At 38.7% G+C, this 19931-nt stretch overlaps 2 protein-coding genes across 3 annotated transcripts in view; one reads left to right on the top strand and one right to left on the bottom strand.

Annotated features, from left to right (window-relative positions):
- The first annotated feature begins 1152 nt into the window (after positions 1-1152).
- Arg1 (arginase 1) lies at positions 1153-13834 on the top strand. The gene is made up of 8 exons (XM_048354090.1): positions 1153-1276; positions 5640-5712; positions 8269-8443; positions 10222-10381; positions 12125-12219; positions 12626-12730; positions 12942-13078; positions 13317-13834. Exons 1-8 carry the CDS (start codon positions 1220-1222, stop codon positions 13481-13483), a joined length of 969 nt encoding a protein of 322 aa, XP_048210047.1. The 5' UTR covers positions 1153-1219; the 3' UTR covers positions 13484-13834.
- A 2094-nt stretch (positions 13835-15928) lies between these two features.
- The window catches only part of Med23 (mediator complex subunit 23), a 42130-nt gene continuing 38127 nt past the window's right edge, over positions 15929-19931 (bottom strand). For both annotated transcript variants that reach the window (XM_048354089.1, XM_048354088.1), the window contains 3 exons: positions 19597-19717; positions 18755-18886; positions 15929-16844 (listed from right to left, as the gene is read on the bottom strand). In XM_048354089.1, the coding sequence (XP_048210046.1) occupies positions 16677-16844; positions 18755-18886; positions 19597-19717 (421 nt within the window). In that variant the 3' untranslated portion in view covers positions 15929-16676. The remainder of the gene's footprint in view (positions 16845-18754; positions 18887-19596; positions 19718-19931) is intronic.

Raw genomic sequence — 19931 nt, forward strand, 5'->3', positions numbered from 1 at the left:
AATCTCTGCCTTGGGGTATTTAAATGATCTACCACTTTTTCCTCTCTTAAAAAAGCAAAGGATGTTGTTTCTGCTAAGTGTGATTCCCTTGTAAATTACCATCATGGCAGTTTTGAAGTAGGGAGAATCCCTGCGTGCCTTTCTTCATCTAAATTCATTCCTTTACACAGACAACTTCTCAGGAAGACACGATTCGTTAACAGCTGATTCTTTTCTGGTGAGTAGGTTGCAAACTTAGGGATTAGATCCATCTAGAATAACCGAATCTTTCTCCACAGACTCTAAATTTCAGATTCTTTATCAATAAAAGAGGTCTAATGATGAAATTGAGCATAGAATTTGGGTGGAGATTAAATGAGTTCATATAAAACAGTAGAGCATCATACACGTGATAAAAAAACATAGTGCTAATTGAATGAATAAGCAAATATGGTCTGTCTATACAGTGGAGACCTACTAAGCATAAAATAAAGTTCTGATTTCAAAAAGAAAGACCTCAGCATTAGGAATGATCACCTCTATGTACTTTTGATATTATGATTTCAAAAATTGTTATTTTCCTATACATCACATTTGCAGTACTTTTGCAGTACTTTTGGCTTATCAGTTGAGTGACTGCTTTCCTGCCTTTTTAACTAATAATTCAAAAGGAAGGCATGCACTTTCTCTGAGAGCATAGGCCCTAGTGGTGTATGAAATGTGTGTCATTGGGTAGCCATTTATGCCCGTCAAGTGAACTCTGCCTTCTCTTAGGATGTTAGAACTGGAAGGAAAGTAAGAGGCAGTGATGACAAGCCCCTCTTCTCTGCCACAGCACTGGGGAGGACAATTTGCATAGACGGAGCCATTGTACTTAATGTGCTTATGAAACCATGTACCACTGAGGAAAGATTAATGCCATTCATCCCAGCTGGCTTTAAAAAATAAAAAAGGGTGTGAGCTCCGAACATGAATAATGCTCACATAACTAGAGACCTGGGCTCTGAGGAATCCGACTCATTCCACGTACGAAGCCTTTGCAAGACTTTCTGTTGACTCTGTCATTCTTCGGTTCAGTGGGTGTGGCCAGCCACCCTCATTAAAATAAAGATAAACAAAGCCAACCCAATTATAAGTAAGGAGAAAGATGTGCCCTCTGTGTTGGAGGCTTGCAGCCGGTGGTGGCCAGCTGGAAAGCTGTGAATAGCCTGTGTTTCACAGCAGAGAGGACCTGAGCAGCATGAGTTCGAATCCGAAATCCATAGAGATTATTGGAGCTCCTTTTTCAAAGGGCCAGGTGAGTGGAAAATCTGGCTTCCAATAGCTGGCATTTTTTGGAATACTTTGGTACTTTCATATTTGTAAGGTATTTCTGTATGATTGTTTCTCTGTATAATCTGGCCAAGGAACACGCGGTTTAAATTTCCCTTACCATTTTGTGATACATATATTTATAATCTCAGCCCCACTTACTCTCATGGTTCTTGATCTCAGCCAAACCCCATTTCAGATAAATCTACTGAATGTTTACTCCTACTTAAGGAGGTATTTTTCTTTGAATTGAAATGGATTTTCTGTGTTGTAGCTCCCCATCTAGGATGGTTGCTCTTGACGTTTTTGATGATTGCTGTGTAATTAGTGGGAAGGAGAATTTGAAGAAAGTACATTTGTTTGGTTATATAACTAATGGCTAGGAAAAAATGTTTTAATACATTCGGAGTAACCTTCAGACTTCCAATTTGGATAACTTAAATGTACGTGGTAAAATATTCATAGTGTTTTAGAGTTTCATTGAATGTATAAAACCATTGGCTCATGGAATAAGGTAGAAACATATATGTGTCTCTTTTTGAAGAGGGAAACATAAAAACAAAGTAACCCCAGAATAATGGATTCAGGAAACTCCCAGATTACCTATGTCCACCTAAGTGTGAATCAACACACCTAAATGTGAATCAACACACCGGCAATGTCTAAGTGGACATTCTTTTCTTTCTGCCTGGGCACACTCACTGTGGTAATTGTAATGAAATGACAGAATGCCTTGGGCTTCAAAATGGCTATGCTTAAAGAGAAACAACAACAATAAAAAAATCAAAAGCAAAGCAAACACTTTGGCAGTTGCAACTTCTAAGATTGATTTTGTTTTTCAATGGACTAGTCACCCATGGTTTGTTGTTGTTATTAAGACTTTAGTCAGTCTCAGTCTCTTACATCTTTCAATTCTGAACTTTTGCTGTGCATGCTGGCTTTTATTGCAAAACAAATTGGAAGAGGTCAGAGGTTGGAGCCCCAAACCACATTTGGGCTGTCAGTAAATACTGTTTCACTTCCCCTGGCAACCATCCAGAGAGATCTCCCAGAACACAGGGATATTTTGCTGACACATGTTCCTTTTAAAACACACAATATGCTTACCTATGCTGAGAGCAGGTTTATATTATTGATGGGAGTGAAAGGAAAAGAGAGAGGAAGGAAAGAAGGGAAGGAAGGAAGGAAGTAAAGGAGAAAGGAAAGAAGGAAAGGGGAAAGAAGGAAGAGAGGGAGGAGGGAGGGAGGAAAGGGGTCAAGATGTCTTAGCCCCTGAGCCTCAGCATAAAACTAATCCCCAAATAATAATAATAATTACTCTAGGAGAAAAGAATGTTAAAATGCAGCATAATACATTTTTATATTATCGGTGGATCTCACTTGACCTGGCTTTTTTCTCATTTAAAACAGGACCATAAATCGGAAACTTATTGTCCCTTGATTATAAGGAATGAGATAGATTTTTTCCATTCTAATTTATATAATATAGGGGGGGGGGGAGGCTGGGAATATGGCCTAGTGGTAAAGTGCTTGCCTTGTATACATGAAGCCCTGGGTTTGATTCCTCAGCACACATATGTAGCAAAAGCCGGTAGTGGCGCTGTGGCTCAAGTGGTAGAGTGCTAGCCTTGAGCAAAAAGAAGCCAGGGACAGTGCTCAGGCCCTGAGTCCAAGCCCCAGGAGTGGCAGAAATTTTTTTTAAAAAAATACAGGGTGTGTGTGGGGGGGGAAAGGCCAGCATAGAAGCTTTCTTCCATCTAAAGGGGGTAAAGTTTGACACCAAGGTAGAGAAGAGATTAGAGGTCAAATGAGTAAACCCTTGAGCCTGAGGAAGAGCTCCATCCCTTGCCTCACCCATTTGCAAGGCAATGAGTAAGCAATGGGGTAAGTACTATTTTTCTACTTAGTTGGGTTAACTAAGGCTCAGTGGTTTGACTAGCTCTCTCAGGGTCACACAGCCCTGGCTTCTGACTCCAAAGTTTGCACCCTTGACCCGCTCTTCAAGAGAGCCCAAGTCAACAGCTGATCTGACACTGGTGATCGGGTAGTGACTGGGGTCTGTGTAGAAAGTCAGCAGAGCTGGCAAAACAGTTGAGGAAGTAGACAGATAAAACCAAGCAATGAGCAAAGACTAATCTTAAGAAGCAAGCAATTAGTGGGGCACTGGTAGCTCATGCCTATAATCCAAGCTACTCAGGAGGCTGAGATATGAGGGTTATGGTTCAAAGCCAGCTTGAGCAGGAAAGTCTATGATACTCCAATGAACCACCAGAAAACTGGAAGTGGAGCTGTGGCTCAAAGTGGTAGAGTGCTAGCCTTGAGCAGAGACTAAAGCTCAGGTATAACACCGAGGCCTTGAGTTCAAGTCCCATGACCAATAAAAAATAAAAGTAATTATTATTATTATTATTAGAAGCAGCTAATACAACAAATGAAGAATACTAGATAAAAAAATTCACTGAGAAATTCAATGAATCTCACAGAAAATATAATGTCCACTAAAGCGTCTAGGAGATTCATTCTAACATCTATAGGACAGAAAAAAAAATGACTAGGGAGTTTTTGTTAAAGCATGATTTTTTTTTTTTAGTTTCTTCTATATGTCAATCCTACATTGAGGATTAATCTAAAGTTTAGATAGAAATCTAACTATGTGAGAAGACAAAAAGAGACAGGAAACCACTTTTATCTACGAGGCAGGATGGGAAGAGTTTGGCCAACAACAGTGCTGTGGAGAAAAGGAATCAGCTCTGAATTTCTACACACAGCTGCCTAAACATAGTGACCCCAGATGCACTGTGCATTTCAAAGTAGTTACAGGGGAGGATGCTCTTTACAGAAAAATGATTAAAGTTAAAGAAGATGGATATGCTAATTACTCTGAGTTGATCCTTACCCAATATATTCAGGAATCAAGGCACATATCTTCCCTCATAAATCTATACAAATATTGTCAATCAAAAAATAAAATAAGGACTGGGGATATGGCCTAGTGGCAAGAGTGCTTGCCTCATATACATGAAGCCCAGGGTTCGATTCCCCAGCACCACATATATAGAAAACGGCCAGAAGTGGCGCTGTGGCTCATGTGGCAGAGTGCTAGCCTTGAAGCCAGGGACAGTGCTCAGGCCCTGAGTCCAAGGCCCAGGACTGGCAATAAATAAATAAATAAACAAATAAAATTTTTTTATAACAAAGAATGGTGTAAAAGAGCGAAATGTGTATGGAGCATACATAGGTGGTCTTGTAGTAGATGGGGAATTTAACATTGAGTATTTTCCGGGTCCCATTGAGTGTTTTGTCAGTCATCTGTCATTTGGGAAAATTCTGCCTACATTGGGAACTACAGCTCTAATCCTTGGCACATACACATGTCTTGCCACACGTCTTTTCATCTTACATAAGGAAGTAGCTGTATGAATATAAAGCCCTGTTGGGAATTAGGCTCAGAAAGGTAAAGAATTCTTTAGCCCTGTATCAGTCAGGGACTTGGGAACACACACATGGAGGCAGAACCCTGGTTTACCAGAGAGCTGCTCAGCACAGGGAGAATTTCTCATGGCCTTGTTTAAGCAGGTCAGAACTTGCCAGTACTGGGCTGGGCTTTGTTTATAGTTTCAGTTTCCAGGTGACAATTTCTCTGTTGCCTGTTCTCCCCAAGAGTCCTAACTTATTTCTGGGAGGATTTGCATATGGATTTCTTTCACATCTTTTCCCCTGCAGATTCCTGGGCCCAAACTGTTTTGCTGGTTGGTTGGGAGGTTTCTCCACTATCATCTTAGCAGGTTTATCTGGCTCTCTACTCATGCTGCAAGATTTGGCTCAAAGATCAGCTGTTTCAGGCAGCCTTTGCTGATACAGCTCTCCTAGACTGAATTAGAAGCATCTGTTTCACTTATTTTGTGTGCATGCGTGTATGTGTGTGTGTGTGTGTGTGTGTGTGTGTGTGTGTGTGTGTGTGTGACTATGACATATTACAAAATTGAGGTTAAATGTCCAAGCTTTCTACCATCTTACTAGTGACTGCAAGACAGATGACCTTTTTGTTTCATGATTCTGTCTCCATCAGCATGCTTTGTTGTTTACCCTGGACTTGGGGGGGGGGCACAATATGATATGAAGGAAAGAAGAGATGCAGGTTTTGAAATTCAGACTCATATCTGTGCACCAACAGGAAAATCAAATCGCTTTATGATTCTCATTCCTTCTATTGTGGCCCACGAATAATCTCACCTCACTGTGAAGATGAAATGGGGGAATAGAAACCTCTGGCCTTGTAGTAGCCAAGGAAATGAGAGTTACAGTGTGATAGCCATGATGACCAAAGTGCTTTCTTTTCCTCTGTTCAGCCACGAGGAGGGGTGGAAGGAGGCCCGGAAGCACTGAGAAACGCTCATCTTGTGGAGAAACTTAAAAAGCAAGGTAATGCTTAAGATGAAGGATAGTTAGCCTGGATTCCTCTCCACGAGGGGAATGACGGGCTCCTGAGGTCATGGGATGTGTTGGCGGTGATGGTTATGCCACACGAGTGTGGCATTGCTTTGAAATTCAGAACCATATCCTACTAAAGAGGCAGACAGCGAATGAAAAGAATGCTGAATATCTATTGTTGGTTGAGCATCCTTACTTCTCTCAGACATTCTGTATTTCCTGTCAAACTGCTATACAGAAGAATCTATGTAGGCAAGAACTGGGGTCTGGTGGATGGTAGAGGAGTTAGGAGATTGAAAGGGAAACACAAGGGGCATTCTACAAGCAAGAGAATTTCTTTTTGTAAAAAGACATAAAACAATAATAGTGGCATCTACTCTTTATATACTGTGTGTTTACAAATATATAACACACAGATGTAAAGGTATGCATAGTAAATGTGTAGGCTTAAGTATATGCTATTTTTGTGTATAAACCCCCATTGGCATGGTAATGAATGAGGCTGCAGAGCAAATGGAACCCTCATATTTTTCCACTGGGAATGCAAATGACACTGCCGCCCTGCAAAGCACTTTTCCCATTTCCTAGATAAACACACCATGATCTTTTGACCTTGTAGTTCCTGTTATTTACTTAAGAGAAATGAAAATGTATTTCCACATAAACACTTGGGCTTGAATGGATAATAGCATTATTTATGATAACCAATAAAATGAAAATAGCAATATGGCCCATCAACTGGTGAACTTTTATTTGTAGTTATTTATAGTTATAAATAAAAAGTGACACACCCACACAATGAGATAGTACTCAACAGTAGAAAGGACTGGACCAATCACATGGAAAAAACTCTGATTAATGTCATAAACAGCAAGCCAAGTGAAAGAGGAGACACACAAATGACTATGTAACTCCACTGATTTCTAGAAAGACCAAAGTGTAGCCAAAGAAAGCAACTCAGTGAATTCCTGGGAGTGAGGCAGAAACTTTAAGTAATGGAAATGCTTTCTATACTGAGCATAGTAGTAATTACAAGATGTAATAGCAGAATTCATTTGAGCTGCACACTTAAAGTGAGTTTTAGTAACTAAGAATTATATTTCATAAGGCCATAAAAAAGGAAAAAGGTGAAAGGGAATGAAAAGGGCACAGAGAGAGGGAGGGAGGAAGGGAGGAAGGAAAAAAGGAAGTATGGGAGGAAAGAAGGAAGGAAAGAAGAAGTATGGGAGGGAGGAATGCACTCAAGAGAGAACAGAAAGTGTGGGCAAATGGCCTTTTCTTCAGTAAGCATAGTTGGGTCACATGTTATATCCGGTGAAATTTCTTGAAGGTGAGTAAAGAATATCCACAGACATTTAAAAAATACAATGAACAGAACTGCAAATATGACTTAGTGGTAGAGTGCTTGCCTAGCATGCATGAAGCCTTGTGTTCAATTCCTCAGCACCACATAAAAAGAAAAAGCCAGAAGTAGCACTGTGGCTCAAGTGGCAGAGTGCTAAGCCTTGAGCAAAAGAAACTCAGGGACAGTGCTCAGGCCCTAGTTCAAGTCCTAGGACTGGCAAAACAAACAAATAAACAATAAACAATAAGTAGCCTAGAATAGTAAACTGATCCCATATCATAAATTTTCAGAAAGCTCTCTACTTTTTGAATTTTTTTTCTGGGTCTTTTTGGGAGTTTATCCAGATCCTTAAGAACTTTAAATCACCTTCATTTTCTTTTTTCCATATAAAAATGCCATGATAGCCTGGCACCAGTGGCTCACGGCTGTCATCCTAGCTACTCAGGAGGCTGAAATCTGAGGATCATGGTTCAAAGCCAGCCCTAGCAGGAAAATCCATGAGACTCTGATTTCCAATTAACCAGAAAACTGGAAGTGCTGCTGTGGTTCAAGTGGTAGAGTGGTAGACTTGAGCTGAAGAGCTCAGGGACAGTGCCCCGACCCAAAAAAGCTATGATAAAGTTTGTATATGCTTAGCTGTCTGTGATAAGCACATATTTACTCCTGACACCATCTTGAGGCAGGTATGATGGATGGAATAGGAAGCTTGGCTACTTCCTCAGGTGACTACTTGGATGGAAACCAAGATTCAATGACAGTATCAAAAAGTTTACAGCATACTATGTATTTTACCTTGGAAAAATTAACTATTTCTGGTATGCTTTTGGACATATAAACTACTTTTTATTACAATCTTATTTATTATAGAAAGATGACAAGCTTACGATTACATACATATATATATATATATATATATATATATATATATAGAGAGAGAGAGAGAGAGAGAGAGAGAGAGAGAGAGAGTTCTACTAGGTTCAAACCAGAAGTTACTGGTGATATATTTTTGTGTTTCATCTAAGTGGATTGATTTGAGAAGTATTGGGGTGCTGGGTGTGATGTCAGGCAAAAGAAGACATTTTTCATCTTCACAATGATTACTGTCTTTCCAGATTTCTTTTTTGCTTATTACTCTTGAAATTGGTCGTTTGAGTATATTTATAGACTGGTATTTTCTAGTAACTTGAAACTTTGACTTGTAGGATGTGATGTGCATGACTATGGGGACTTGTCCTTTGAGGCTGTTCCTAATGACACGCCCTTTAAAATTGTGAAGAATCCACGATCGGTGGGAGCAGCCACCAGGAAGCTGGCTGGTGTGGTGGAGGAAGCCCAGAAGCAGAAGAGAGTCAGCGTGGTCCTGGGTGGAGACCACAGGTCTGGTACTGGGGCTGTTCACTGAGAACTGGGTGCAAATGGAATAAGGGAATAATAACAGAGACCACGAGAGGAAAACGTAGATGGGAAAGCACTGACCATTATTTTCTGCCTTAAGAAATTATTTTATGGCTTACTTTACTATGGAATCATAGACTTAGCTCTATTGGAAGTCTTATCCTATTTTTATTTTTTTCATCTAGTACAACAGAAAATACATAAAATAAGAATGGGTCTCTATCACAGGCTTACCTTTCTTAACAATGAAAATCTAGGGAAAGTCATACCGTAATTCTACCTGATTACTGATGATACATGAAATTGAGACTAACAATGTATATGCTTCCTATCCTGTTCTATTCTATAGGACTATACTATAAAAATTTTGAAAGTGCACACACACACACATAAATGCATGACAAGTTTGTCAACTTGGTGTGTTATGTGCTGTTTTTTTCTTCTTCATAATCTACAGTATGAATTTCCTCAGGGTTATCCTAGCATGCCCGTAACCATCCAATTCATCTTACTATTACTATTTTTTTCTTCAAATTTTCATGTTTACAAATAATGTGGCAAAGATCAGTTTTATGAGATTAAAAAGTAGAAACATTTCTATGGCTGTTGACATAAAACCTAATTATTTCACTCTCCTCCATTTCCTCTTCAAAAGCTGATCATTACCAAGGCTTCTGTAACATGTCACAATCAAAAAGCTGGACTTGCTTTCTTTTTCAAGAGAAAAAAAATGAATGGAAATTTTACAAGTGGCAAGTGGCAAAAAGATAAGAAACAAGAAGTAACAACAAACACCTAGAGTCACTTTTCGGTGATAGAGACATGACTGCTTCCAGTTTGAGAATCTGAAAATTCAGGATTCTCTGAATAGTATTTAAATGTTCCAAACGGGAAAATCCAGACATTTTATAGTAACTCATAATCTTTTACACTCTGCAAGATACCTCTTAGATATTCCATTCTAGCAAGATGTTGGAAATATCTGGGATGGACTTTGATGATCTGGAGCCCCTTAATGTATGTCAGGGGAAATTGTATGACAGGAAAGTGTGCAGTTCGGATATCGGAGCATTGAATAAAGGCTAAGAACCTTTGACTATAGCATAAGGAGGCACTTCTGAGTGATGTTCCACCATTACACAAGAGTTGGGGTTTAAGAAACAGTGAAGGAGGGGTTGGGAATGTGGCTTAGTAGTAGAGTGCTTGCCTAGCATGCATGGAGCCCTGGGTTCAATTTCTCAGTAGCATATAAACAGGAAAAGCCAGAAGTGGTGCTCAAGTGGTAGAGCAAAAGAAGCTCAGGGACAGTGCCCAGGCCCCGAGTTCAAGCCCAAGACTGGCAAAAAAGAAAGAAAAAAAGAAAAAGAAAGACAGGAAGGAAGAAAGGAAGGAAGAGCAAAGGACTTTTTAGTTATAGTTCACTTGAGAAAATTAAGTATTCAGCCATACTCAATCTTGAGTGTTGCACAGGAATTTATGCCATAAAATTTCTTGAATAGCTTTTTTAGTAAGTTATAATTCATGATTTTCATTAGAAAATGCTTTTATAAATATAGTCACACTGTAGTAATACTAGCAGTGCAACTATAATTTGTGAATAAGAATCAGTATATGGTCTACCTTCTGCACTGTTACAAGGCCCACGAGAAATAGTGACTTTGACTTAAAAGGAAAACTACACAGGCACAGTAATCTAAGGACATGAGGTCTATATGATGACATCATAAACGTGCTTTTCATGTCAACTTTTTCCTCCAAAGTCTGGCAATCGGAAGCATCTCTGGCCACGCCAGGGTCCACAATGACCTTGCGGTCATTTGGGTGGATGCGCACACTGACATCAACACTCCACAGACCACCATCAGTGGGAACTTGCATGGACAGCCCGTGTCTTTCCTCCTGAGGGAACTGCAAAACCAGGTAAAAGGCTGCTTGATGCTCTGATATGAAGACTGTTCCGCAGTAGTAGTACTGGTGGGTCAGGAGGTCCAAGACAAACAGCAAGCGTCTTCCATCACTGTTCTTTGGTGTAATCTCAAACCATTTTCTCTGAAACAAATGAGTTCTGACTCTACCTTAAATTGATTCCATATCCACCGTCACTCTGTATTCAGAATGCCTCCAGGAGCCCAAACCTTGAGTACCCTCATTTAGTATTTGCATGTAACCCAGGTACACCATCCATCTACTTTAAATCCTATCTAGAGTACATATAATAGTAACATAAGACCAGTGATATATAAGTAGTTTTACTGTATCATTTAAGTACTAATGAAATGATATGTAAATAGTCACACTGGACAGTTTAGGGAATAATTAAAGGATATTTACTATATTTAGAGAATAATGAAGTGATACTAAATAGTTATACTGTATAGATTAGGGAATAATGTTTAGGGGGGGCTTACATCTTCACCGGAGACTAAATCATAATAGGACTATGCTTTTTTTTTTGGCCAGTCCTGGGGCTTGGACTCAGGGCCTGAGCACTGTCCCTGGCTTCTTTTTGCTCAAGGCTAGCACTCTGCCACTTGAGCCACAGCACCACTTCTGGCCGTTTTCTATATATGTGGTGCTGGGGAATCGAACCCAGGGCTTCATGTATGCGAGGCAAGCACTCTTGCCACTAGGCCATATCCCTAGCCCCAGGACTATGTTTTTGATCAATGCTTTGGTGGCAACCATGGACTCAAAGGATAATGGGATGATGCGTTGCTTGACTGTATCTTCCCTCAGAGATGGGGCAAAGCACTGCTTTATAACCACATTCACAGAAGTTCATAGATGAGCAAACATGCAGAAGATGATATATCAAACATTGGAGCAAGGGCTAAGCCAAGTCTCCCCCCGACCCCAAACCCTGCTATATGTCATGTAGTTTTCCTGTTTTGCAAAACTGTTCCCTCCAAATCATAGAACCTATGGAGAACAGTTTTAAAATGTAGATGAGTTTATTAATGTTTTTACTATCCTAAATCGTAAGAGAAAGGACATGTCCCTCTTCTCCAGAAACTTCCTTGCTAAAACATTTAAAATCCGAGATCAAGACTTTACATTGAAGCTTAGAGTTTTGTATCAGTGTCCACTGGTACAGCTCTTATAAATCAGTCCTTTTTGATGATGGAAGAGGATACAAAGTGACTCATGTCAAATATTCATAGGTAACATCTTTTCAATTGATGATCAAGGGATGTGTTTACAAACATGCAAATTGTCAAGCTTGTAAGCTTGGACTCCACAAAGCAGGTGTCATTCATCACATTGCAGCATAAGGAGTGTGGATGGGTTTTGTTCATATCTCCTCAGCCTCTCCATGCTGCTGCTCTCTGGATTAGGTCCTTACTAGAAAGCAAAGTCATGGAAACACCCTCATTTCTTGACATTAGAGTCCTCAAAAAGCATGGCCCAGAAGAAATGGCAAGAGGACATGAACATGTGTGCAAGATAGAGATCTGGGCCACAGGGCAGGTCTAGCAAAACCAAAGCAATGAAGAGTATAAGGGGAGGCAGACATTCTCTTCAATTTTATATGATTTGCAAATTATTTCCTTTAAACTTATGCTCTCAATGTAAGGTAAATGCAATTCAGTGAGTGTCCTTAATGTTCAGTGTAGGGTTTGCTTAGAAGAAAGCTATATCTAAATGGGAACACTACCATTTTAGATGCCTGCCGTGCCTGGATTCTCCTGGGTGACTCCTTGCATATCTGCCCAGAACATCGTGTATATCGGCCTGAGAGACGTGGACCCTGGAGAACAGTGAGTGTATTCCCAGATGGGCTTTACCTTCCGCTCTGTTCTTTTGTCTGCTGGGTAAATTTTACTGCCAAGTCTGTTAAAGAAAATTATTTTAGGGGCTAGAAATGTAACTCAAGTGGCAGAGTCTCTGCAGAGCAAGCACGGGCCCCAACTTCAAACACCATTGTTCCTCAAAAGAGAATTAAATAGCAAATTACTATATATACATGTGTGTCTACAAGTATATAAACAAAGACATGTATACACATTTTGACACACATATTCAGTTTATAATGTAGTTGACTTACATTTATACACAAAACTTGAATATATGATGTTTCCCCCAAATTCTCTTTTAAAAAAGGAAACAGTAGGAAGGAGAGACAGACTTACTAATTGCAGATTATCTTAATGTCTCCTTTTCTAGCTATATTGTGAAAACTCTGGGTATTAAATGCTTTTCAATGACTGAAGTGGATAAACTTGGAATTGGCAGGGTGATGGAAGAAACGCTCCGCTATCTCGTGGGAAGGTAGGATGGTCACGGGCTCATGTGTGGTTTTTTGTGTGTATCATAAAGGCTTGCTGACACTAGTCAACATGTTACTAACAAAGAGATTTTGAAAATCCTAGAATTTTACTAGGCTATTAAAAAAAATAAAGCCGGGTAAGAACTGTATTTATTTACTAAGTGTTAAACTTAATATCAAGTTTAAACTGAAGTGTTTTCCTACTTCTTAAAGCAAGCCTAGGCCAATTCATCTGAGTTTTGATGTGGATGGACTTGACCCATCTTACACCCCTGCGACTGGCACACCTGTGGTCGGGGGTCTGTCTCTCAGGGAAGGTCTCTACATTGCAGAAGAAATCTACAAGACAGGTAGGTAACTGGAGACAATACAGATATGTATACTTGCTTAGCATGCACTTAGGTCTCCTTGATGTGAAAACCAAGGTCCAGTAGATACACTCCACTGAATGATGTAATAACTAGGGTTTTAGGTGGTCATCACCTCTGTGTTACAGGATAACTTTTGAAGCTATTGTGTACTGATGTTAACACACTGCTTTTTTTGTTTAACTCAATGATGTCATTACCCTTTGTGTTGTTGTTGTAGGATTACTGTCGGGACTAGATATAGTGGAAGTAAATCCAAGCCTGGGGACATCCGACGGCGTAACTCGAACAGTGAATACTGCGGTAGCGATAGCACAGGCTTGTTTTGGGGTGGCTCGGGAGGGAAATCATGATCCTGGGACTAATTACCTTAACCCACCTCTGTGAATGTGAAAGCCCACCGTTCTCTCAAAGATTTGTGCTTTTTGAAAAAATGTCTTTCCAATGAGTATAAGTTCTATCAATTCTCTTGTGAAATGTATGATAGGAACATTTTAACTCTTGAAATAAAAAAGCTTTTGTTTTCTAGTTTGGAAGAGGATTGATCCTTTAAAAGCAGCACAAACTATTTTCCAACCAAAAAAAAAAATAGTGGCATTTAAATACATAAAATAACAGAAGTTATCCCTTCTTCTTCCAAGAGTGGGATTTTCTACAGGTGACAAACATAGCCATTCTGCAGGGGGGGAAGGAGGTACCATGTGTCCATGTGGTTCACAATGTAATTTTTATAATAAACTCTTTTACAATAAGGTTTTGTTGTCTATATCTTTCTAACTACATGCAACACTCCTACCACTCCTGTATGTACATGTCTGTCTATATGTACACACACACAGAATCATGAATAGTCATCTCTAAAATATTGCAGAACCTCAGAGAAGCTAGTTTTATTTTTTTTTCCATCTGTAAAATGAATAATCACAGACTTAGGCAATCTCCAAGTTCATTGATATTAGATAACCCTGTTTGAACTTTTCTAAGCATTAGGCATGAGAGTATTGGTATTTTAAGCATGGATGTTATTCAGTGGAAAGTAGAGGACATTTTCCCCAAGTCTCATTCTCTCCCAAATTCAATCTATTTTGCTTGCAGGATCTGCAGTGTTAGGGTTTCAATCAAAATTATCTTTGGGATAAAAATGTCTTAAAATCCCTACACATCCTAAGAACTCATATTGGCTCCGAAACATACTAAAGAAACGTGTCCAACCACTCTGGAAAGCAGTATGGAAGTTCCTCAAAAGACTAACATAGAGCTCCCCATGAACCAGCAATCCCACTCCTGGGAAATTACCCAAAAAGACCACAAACAAGGCCACATTAAAGCTACCAGCACCACCATGTTCATTGCAGCACTATTTACCATAGCTAAGATACGGAATCAACCCAGATGCCCCTCAGTAGATGAATGGATCAAGAAAATGTGGCATATGTACACAATGGAATTCTATGCTTCCATCAGAACAAATGATATTGCCCCCTTCTTAAGAAGATGGAATGATGTGGAAAAAATTATATTAAGCAAAGTAAACCAGATCCAAAGAAACATACCCTGCACAGTTTCATTTGTAATAACTAGATTATGTCTTAACAGAGGATCACAACAACTCAATAGCTATGTGCATGACTAAATAAAATGCTTACTGAAATGAACTCCAAGAAATGGAAACGAGTGTTTTTTGTGTGTCTGCACTATTTGTAGTTTTTTTTTTTTGTTGTTGTTCTTTTGGTTTATTTCCTGTTGTCAGTTTTTAATTTCTGTGCCCTTTGTCTTATATTTTATCTGATTTGGGGAAGGGAAGGGGAATTACAGAAACTGTGGGACAAGGGGTAAACCAATGCAACAGTGATATTCACTACACTGTTTTTATCTTTAGTTATACAAAGGAGTTGCTTCACCACCAGTTTATGAATAATGTGCATCTTGATCAATGTTATACTCCTACATTTTCACCCATTCCTCCCAACCTTATCCTTTTCCTTATCTTAATTATGTTATGCATTTTGTTTTTGCCTTTTAAATTTTTTTGCCAGTCCTGGGTCTTGGACTCAGGGCCTGAGCACTGTCCCTGGCTTCTTTTTGCTCAAGTCTAGCACTCTGCCACTTGAGCCACAGCACCACTTCTGGCCGGTTTCTGTATATGTGGTGCTGGGGAATTGAACCCAGGGCTCAAGCACTCTTGCCACTAGGCCATATCCCCAGCCTCGTTTTGCCTTTTAACAAAGCAGTTTATGTGTACAATGCATCTTGGTCTGAGTTATCACTTCAACATCTTTACCCCACTTTGACTCACCCCTCCCTTCTCAATTCTGTGGTATATACAATGAATTCTTGCCTGTGTTCTCTGGACTCTTCCCTTCTTCACTCCTCTCCCTTTGGCCCTACCTTACCCTCTTACAAGTACACATCCATTTCCTGGCACTTATTTTGTTGGGTTTAGACTCAATCTTTTTAAAGAATTACATCTTTTGTGCTCTCCTTAGTTTATTACATACTTCAGTTAATTCATTTGTAACCTCTTGGTTAATACCCAATGTGTTTACTTGTAGACGTACAGACGTATGGGTTGTTACCATTTTTAATGCTAGTCCTAGGGCTTGAACTCAGGGCCCAGGCACTGTGCCTGTGCTTTCTTTTTCCCTTAAGGCTAGTGCTCTACCATTTAAGCCACAGCTCCACTTCTGGTTTTCCAGAGTTTATTAAGAATCTCATGGATTTTCCTGCCCAGGCTGGCTTTGAATGACGATCCTCAGATCTCACTCCCAAATAGCTAAGATTACAGGCGTGAACCATCCGCGTCTGGCACAGTTTTAAAAATAGGGACAGGAAAAGCAATCATTTAGGCATGAGAATTTGTGTATTTTCACATCTCTGTATTTATTTATTTCAGATTTATATATTTTCAGATGTGATATTTTCTTATGTAGTTTCGAATTCACATCATACAATATAGTAAGTTCAAAGCAAAGGTTAAAAAGCTGCCAAATATATCTCGGTAGAAAACATTAGAATTCTTGGAAATTTGCAACAAAATTTTCATATTATTTACAAAAACATATGAAACCTATTTGCTTCTGTAATATAATGAAATTTAGAGTTCTTTTGTTGATTAAAACATCAAAAAACAAAAAACTCTGTTATCCTGAAGATAAACTGGAAGAGATTTATGTATGAGAGGATTTGTAATGACTCTTTTACATGTATTTAAAGAGTACTTGTACTTTGTACCGGAAGAGAGAATTTGCCATTAATAACAAAAAAATATAAACAAAATAGTGGTAAAAGAACGACGGAATGCCTATTAAGTCATTTGCACAGACATTTCTAAGTTCCTGGGGAGTCTTAATAAATTGTTACAAATATAAACAACATGTAGTTTACTTGATCTCTTAGAGACAAAAATATGATAGGGAGATGGGAAATATAAGGTGTCAAGACATTCACTATTTGAATAAAGGTAAAACAATCTGAACATCCCTGTTGCTTCGATAGCATCACCACAGCAGTCATGTTCAGATTTAATAGACTTGAGTCCACTTGCAAGCATGGCTGTATTTTCGCCATGGTAACTGCGGTCTTACTGAGTCACTGGCAAGGATGCTGGTACTGGAGTGGACTGAGGTGCTGGAGAGCCGCTATTTAGGGCTGCTTGAGGCACTGCAGCTGGCTCCAACTTGCTGATGTGTGTGATGAATCGAAGACGAAGTTTTAAAGCTGGTTTTAAATTGCAAATAATCTTCTCTACCTGTGAGGTGAAACACATTAAAAAACACTTAAAGCAGAGAACTTCTATTTCCTTCCTTTAAAGTAATTTACAAGTGCCCCGAAACAATAGATAGGGAGGGGAATGGAAGAGATGAGAAACTGCTGTACATGTTTTAACAAAAACAGGTAATGATTTCTTTCCCCTTACGTGAGAGAATACTGGTTTACCCTCTCATACATTTTGTGTATGTGAGCATGTGAGGTGTATGCACAGCTCCAACTTTATATCTATTTACACACATACGCACACACACACACACACATATAAACTGACTACCAGCCAACTAGCCACCCACTACCAAAAGCCATATAATGTGTGTATATATATATATGTATGTATTTCTAATAAATAGCTACAGCTTATATTAGGACTTTTATACATCCAAAAATGCAATCATCCTTTTAAAATGCCAACTTCACAGAAGCATGAAACATCCTTATATTTTAAAAGTCATTTGAAAAACTCACGTTTGAACATTTACCTGTGAATTTTATTCTTTTGTTGATTTATAATTGGAATTCAAGCTAACTAAAATTAGATATATTCTTTTTTTTTTTTTTTTTTTTTTGCCAGTCCTGGGGTTTGGACTCTGGGCCTGAGCACTGTCCCTGGCTTCTTTTTGCTCAAGGCTAGCACTCTGCCACTTGAGCCACAGCACCACTTCTGGCCATTTTCTGTATATGTGGTGCTGGGGAATCAAACCCAGGGCCTCATGTATATGAGGCAGGCATTCTTGCCACTAGGCCATATCCCCAGCCCCAGATATATTCTTAAAATATGCTAAGGAAATAAATATGTCAGTGTTTCTCCCACAACTTTCTTAGTTATACTCAAATGCTCTTTGGCCTTATGAGGAAATCTCAGTTCAATAACTTTTCCATTTTTGTATTCTTACATGTCAAAGTTTTTTACTTCCAAATTAAAAACATATTTTTTTAACAGAACATTGTTTTTTATTGGTTCTCCCCATGTTCTGTGTTTTAACACAAGAAGACACAAATATTCTCTTTCTTTATTTGACATTATAGCTGGAGCATAAAGGAGTCCATGTACTTATATCTCCAGCTCCAAAAAAAGAACCCCATACTCTAGTTCATATGGTTCTATAGCAATCTGCCTTCCTTTCCAATATGACCAAGGACATTATATACATGATCTGAACATAATTAAACTTTTTTTATACTGTATAATTAATATATAATAAAAATCCAACAAAATTAAATTATAAGAAATGATGACAAAATAAAAAGGGATGAGAGGTATGGACTTGATTCATCTGCCTTATTTCTACCCATAGGAAACTCACATATGATCCAAGGAGGATCCATGCCGCCTTCAGCCACCTCTAGAGGAAATGCCACTTCATGCTGAGTTAGGGTATGAATCTCTTTAACTTTACCAGAATTCTAAACAGTTTTATGTGATACAGAACACATCAACATTATTTCAAGTGGAAGCCCTTTAAATAGCGAGGACCTGAACTTGGACTTTTTCCCTTGGACTTTTTCTTCAGATTAAGCATTCCTCTATCCTTCAAATCCTCTTCAGGAGGTGGCGTCTTTACCATCAATGTGTGCTCTGATGAGTGGGGAAGTGGGGGCTCCTTCACTTGTTTTCGCTTTCTAAAGTGGCTTTTCCTAATGAGATTACTATTAACTTCCTAGGTCTTTTTTTTTTTTTTTAGGTGTTTGTTGCAAATATCGAAGGGAAAGAGTGAGAGAAAGTATTTATTTATTACTGTCTCTAAAAGAGGATGCCCTTAAATAGGTCTGGTATCAGTCCTTCTCTCATAAAAGAAAAAACTAACCAAAAATTGAACAAAAAAGTCTATCCCTATATGTTCAATCCTGCAAGTCCAACATTATTAAAAATAAGTAAATTTAACTTACTTGCTCTTTTACACTGTCACCAGTAAACATGTACTTCATATGATACAGGAAGTCACAAATCGGATCCATGTAGTTCAAATGGGTGCTACACTGGTCGACATTCAGCAGCATGTCATAAAATGCCACACCAATCTATTCAATAACAATGTGAAATTATTCAAGTGGCCAAACTGGTGAAACCACCAAGCATGATATAGCTGAACTCCATGACAACATCAGCACATGGGGATGACATGTTTGTTGAAGATCATGTACCTCTATGTGCATGGAGCTATGACGCAGCCTACATTTATAAGAGAACATGTAAGACTACAGAATGCTCCCTGTTATGGCATCACCATGATTTCCCTTCATAACTTAAGTCATTTCTCTTAAGACAACCCGCTTTCTAGATACCATCTTCTGGTTTCTGAGATAACTGTCCTTTAGGAATCCTTAGGCTTGTACCTTCTTCATCCTATTTAGCAGTCAAGGCTTAGTTCTAAGGATCTGCTCCTGATGCATTTTCTTACTCCCTATATTTTCTTACAAGTGTCCAACTTCATCCAGTTCCATGGTTTTCATTAATTTCTCCATGAATTTTCAAATGTATTTCTGTAGCCTTAACTTTCTTTTCAACTTCAATGAAAGGCTATTTCCTCCAGTGTCTCTAGTTCAACATATCCCATACTAAACTCAAAAACATATTAAGTCCCCTAAAAAAACATTCAGATATGAAAACTGATTTGACTACTATAGCAAACCGACTACTAATGGCTATGACTTGCATTTTGAAAAACACTGGGCAAGAAAATTAGATCCTTCAGAATTTATGCTTTATGTTATATTAGATTATAATTTACCTCTATCATACATCTAGTTCTCTCCTGTTGAAATCTTTGTAAAAATGGTCCCACAAGATGGTACACGTATAGCAGCTGGTATTCAGTCTTTACTATTGGTAGAAGTACTTCAGTGAGAAACCTGGAATTTGGAGATTAGAATGTCTTGTGAGGTCAAATATCTTGAATCTTTGAATTCTGTTAGCAAAGTATTTACAAAACTATCAAATGTACAATATTTACAATTTGTTTTTTAAATTTTGGTAATGATATTTGTAATCTCATCTTTCATCGGCTCTTCCATTTGATTACTGAAATAAATTACTGCTAGTTTAAAAGTGATTCTTAATAGTACA

Source organism: Perognathus longimembris, chromosome 9, assembly GCF_023159225.1.
Source record: "Perognathus longimembris pacificus isolate PPM17 chromosome 9, ASM2315922v1, whole genome shotgun sequence".
In the NCBI taxonomy this organism is placed as follows: Eukaryota; Metazoa; Chordata; class Mammalia; order Rodentia; family Heteromyidae; genus Perognathus; species Perognathus longimembris.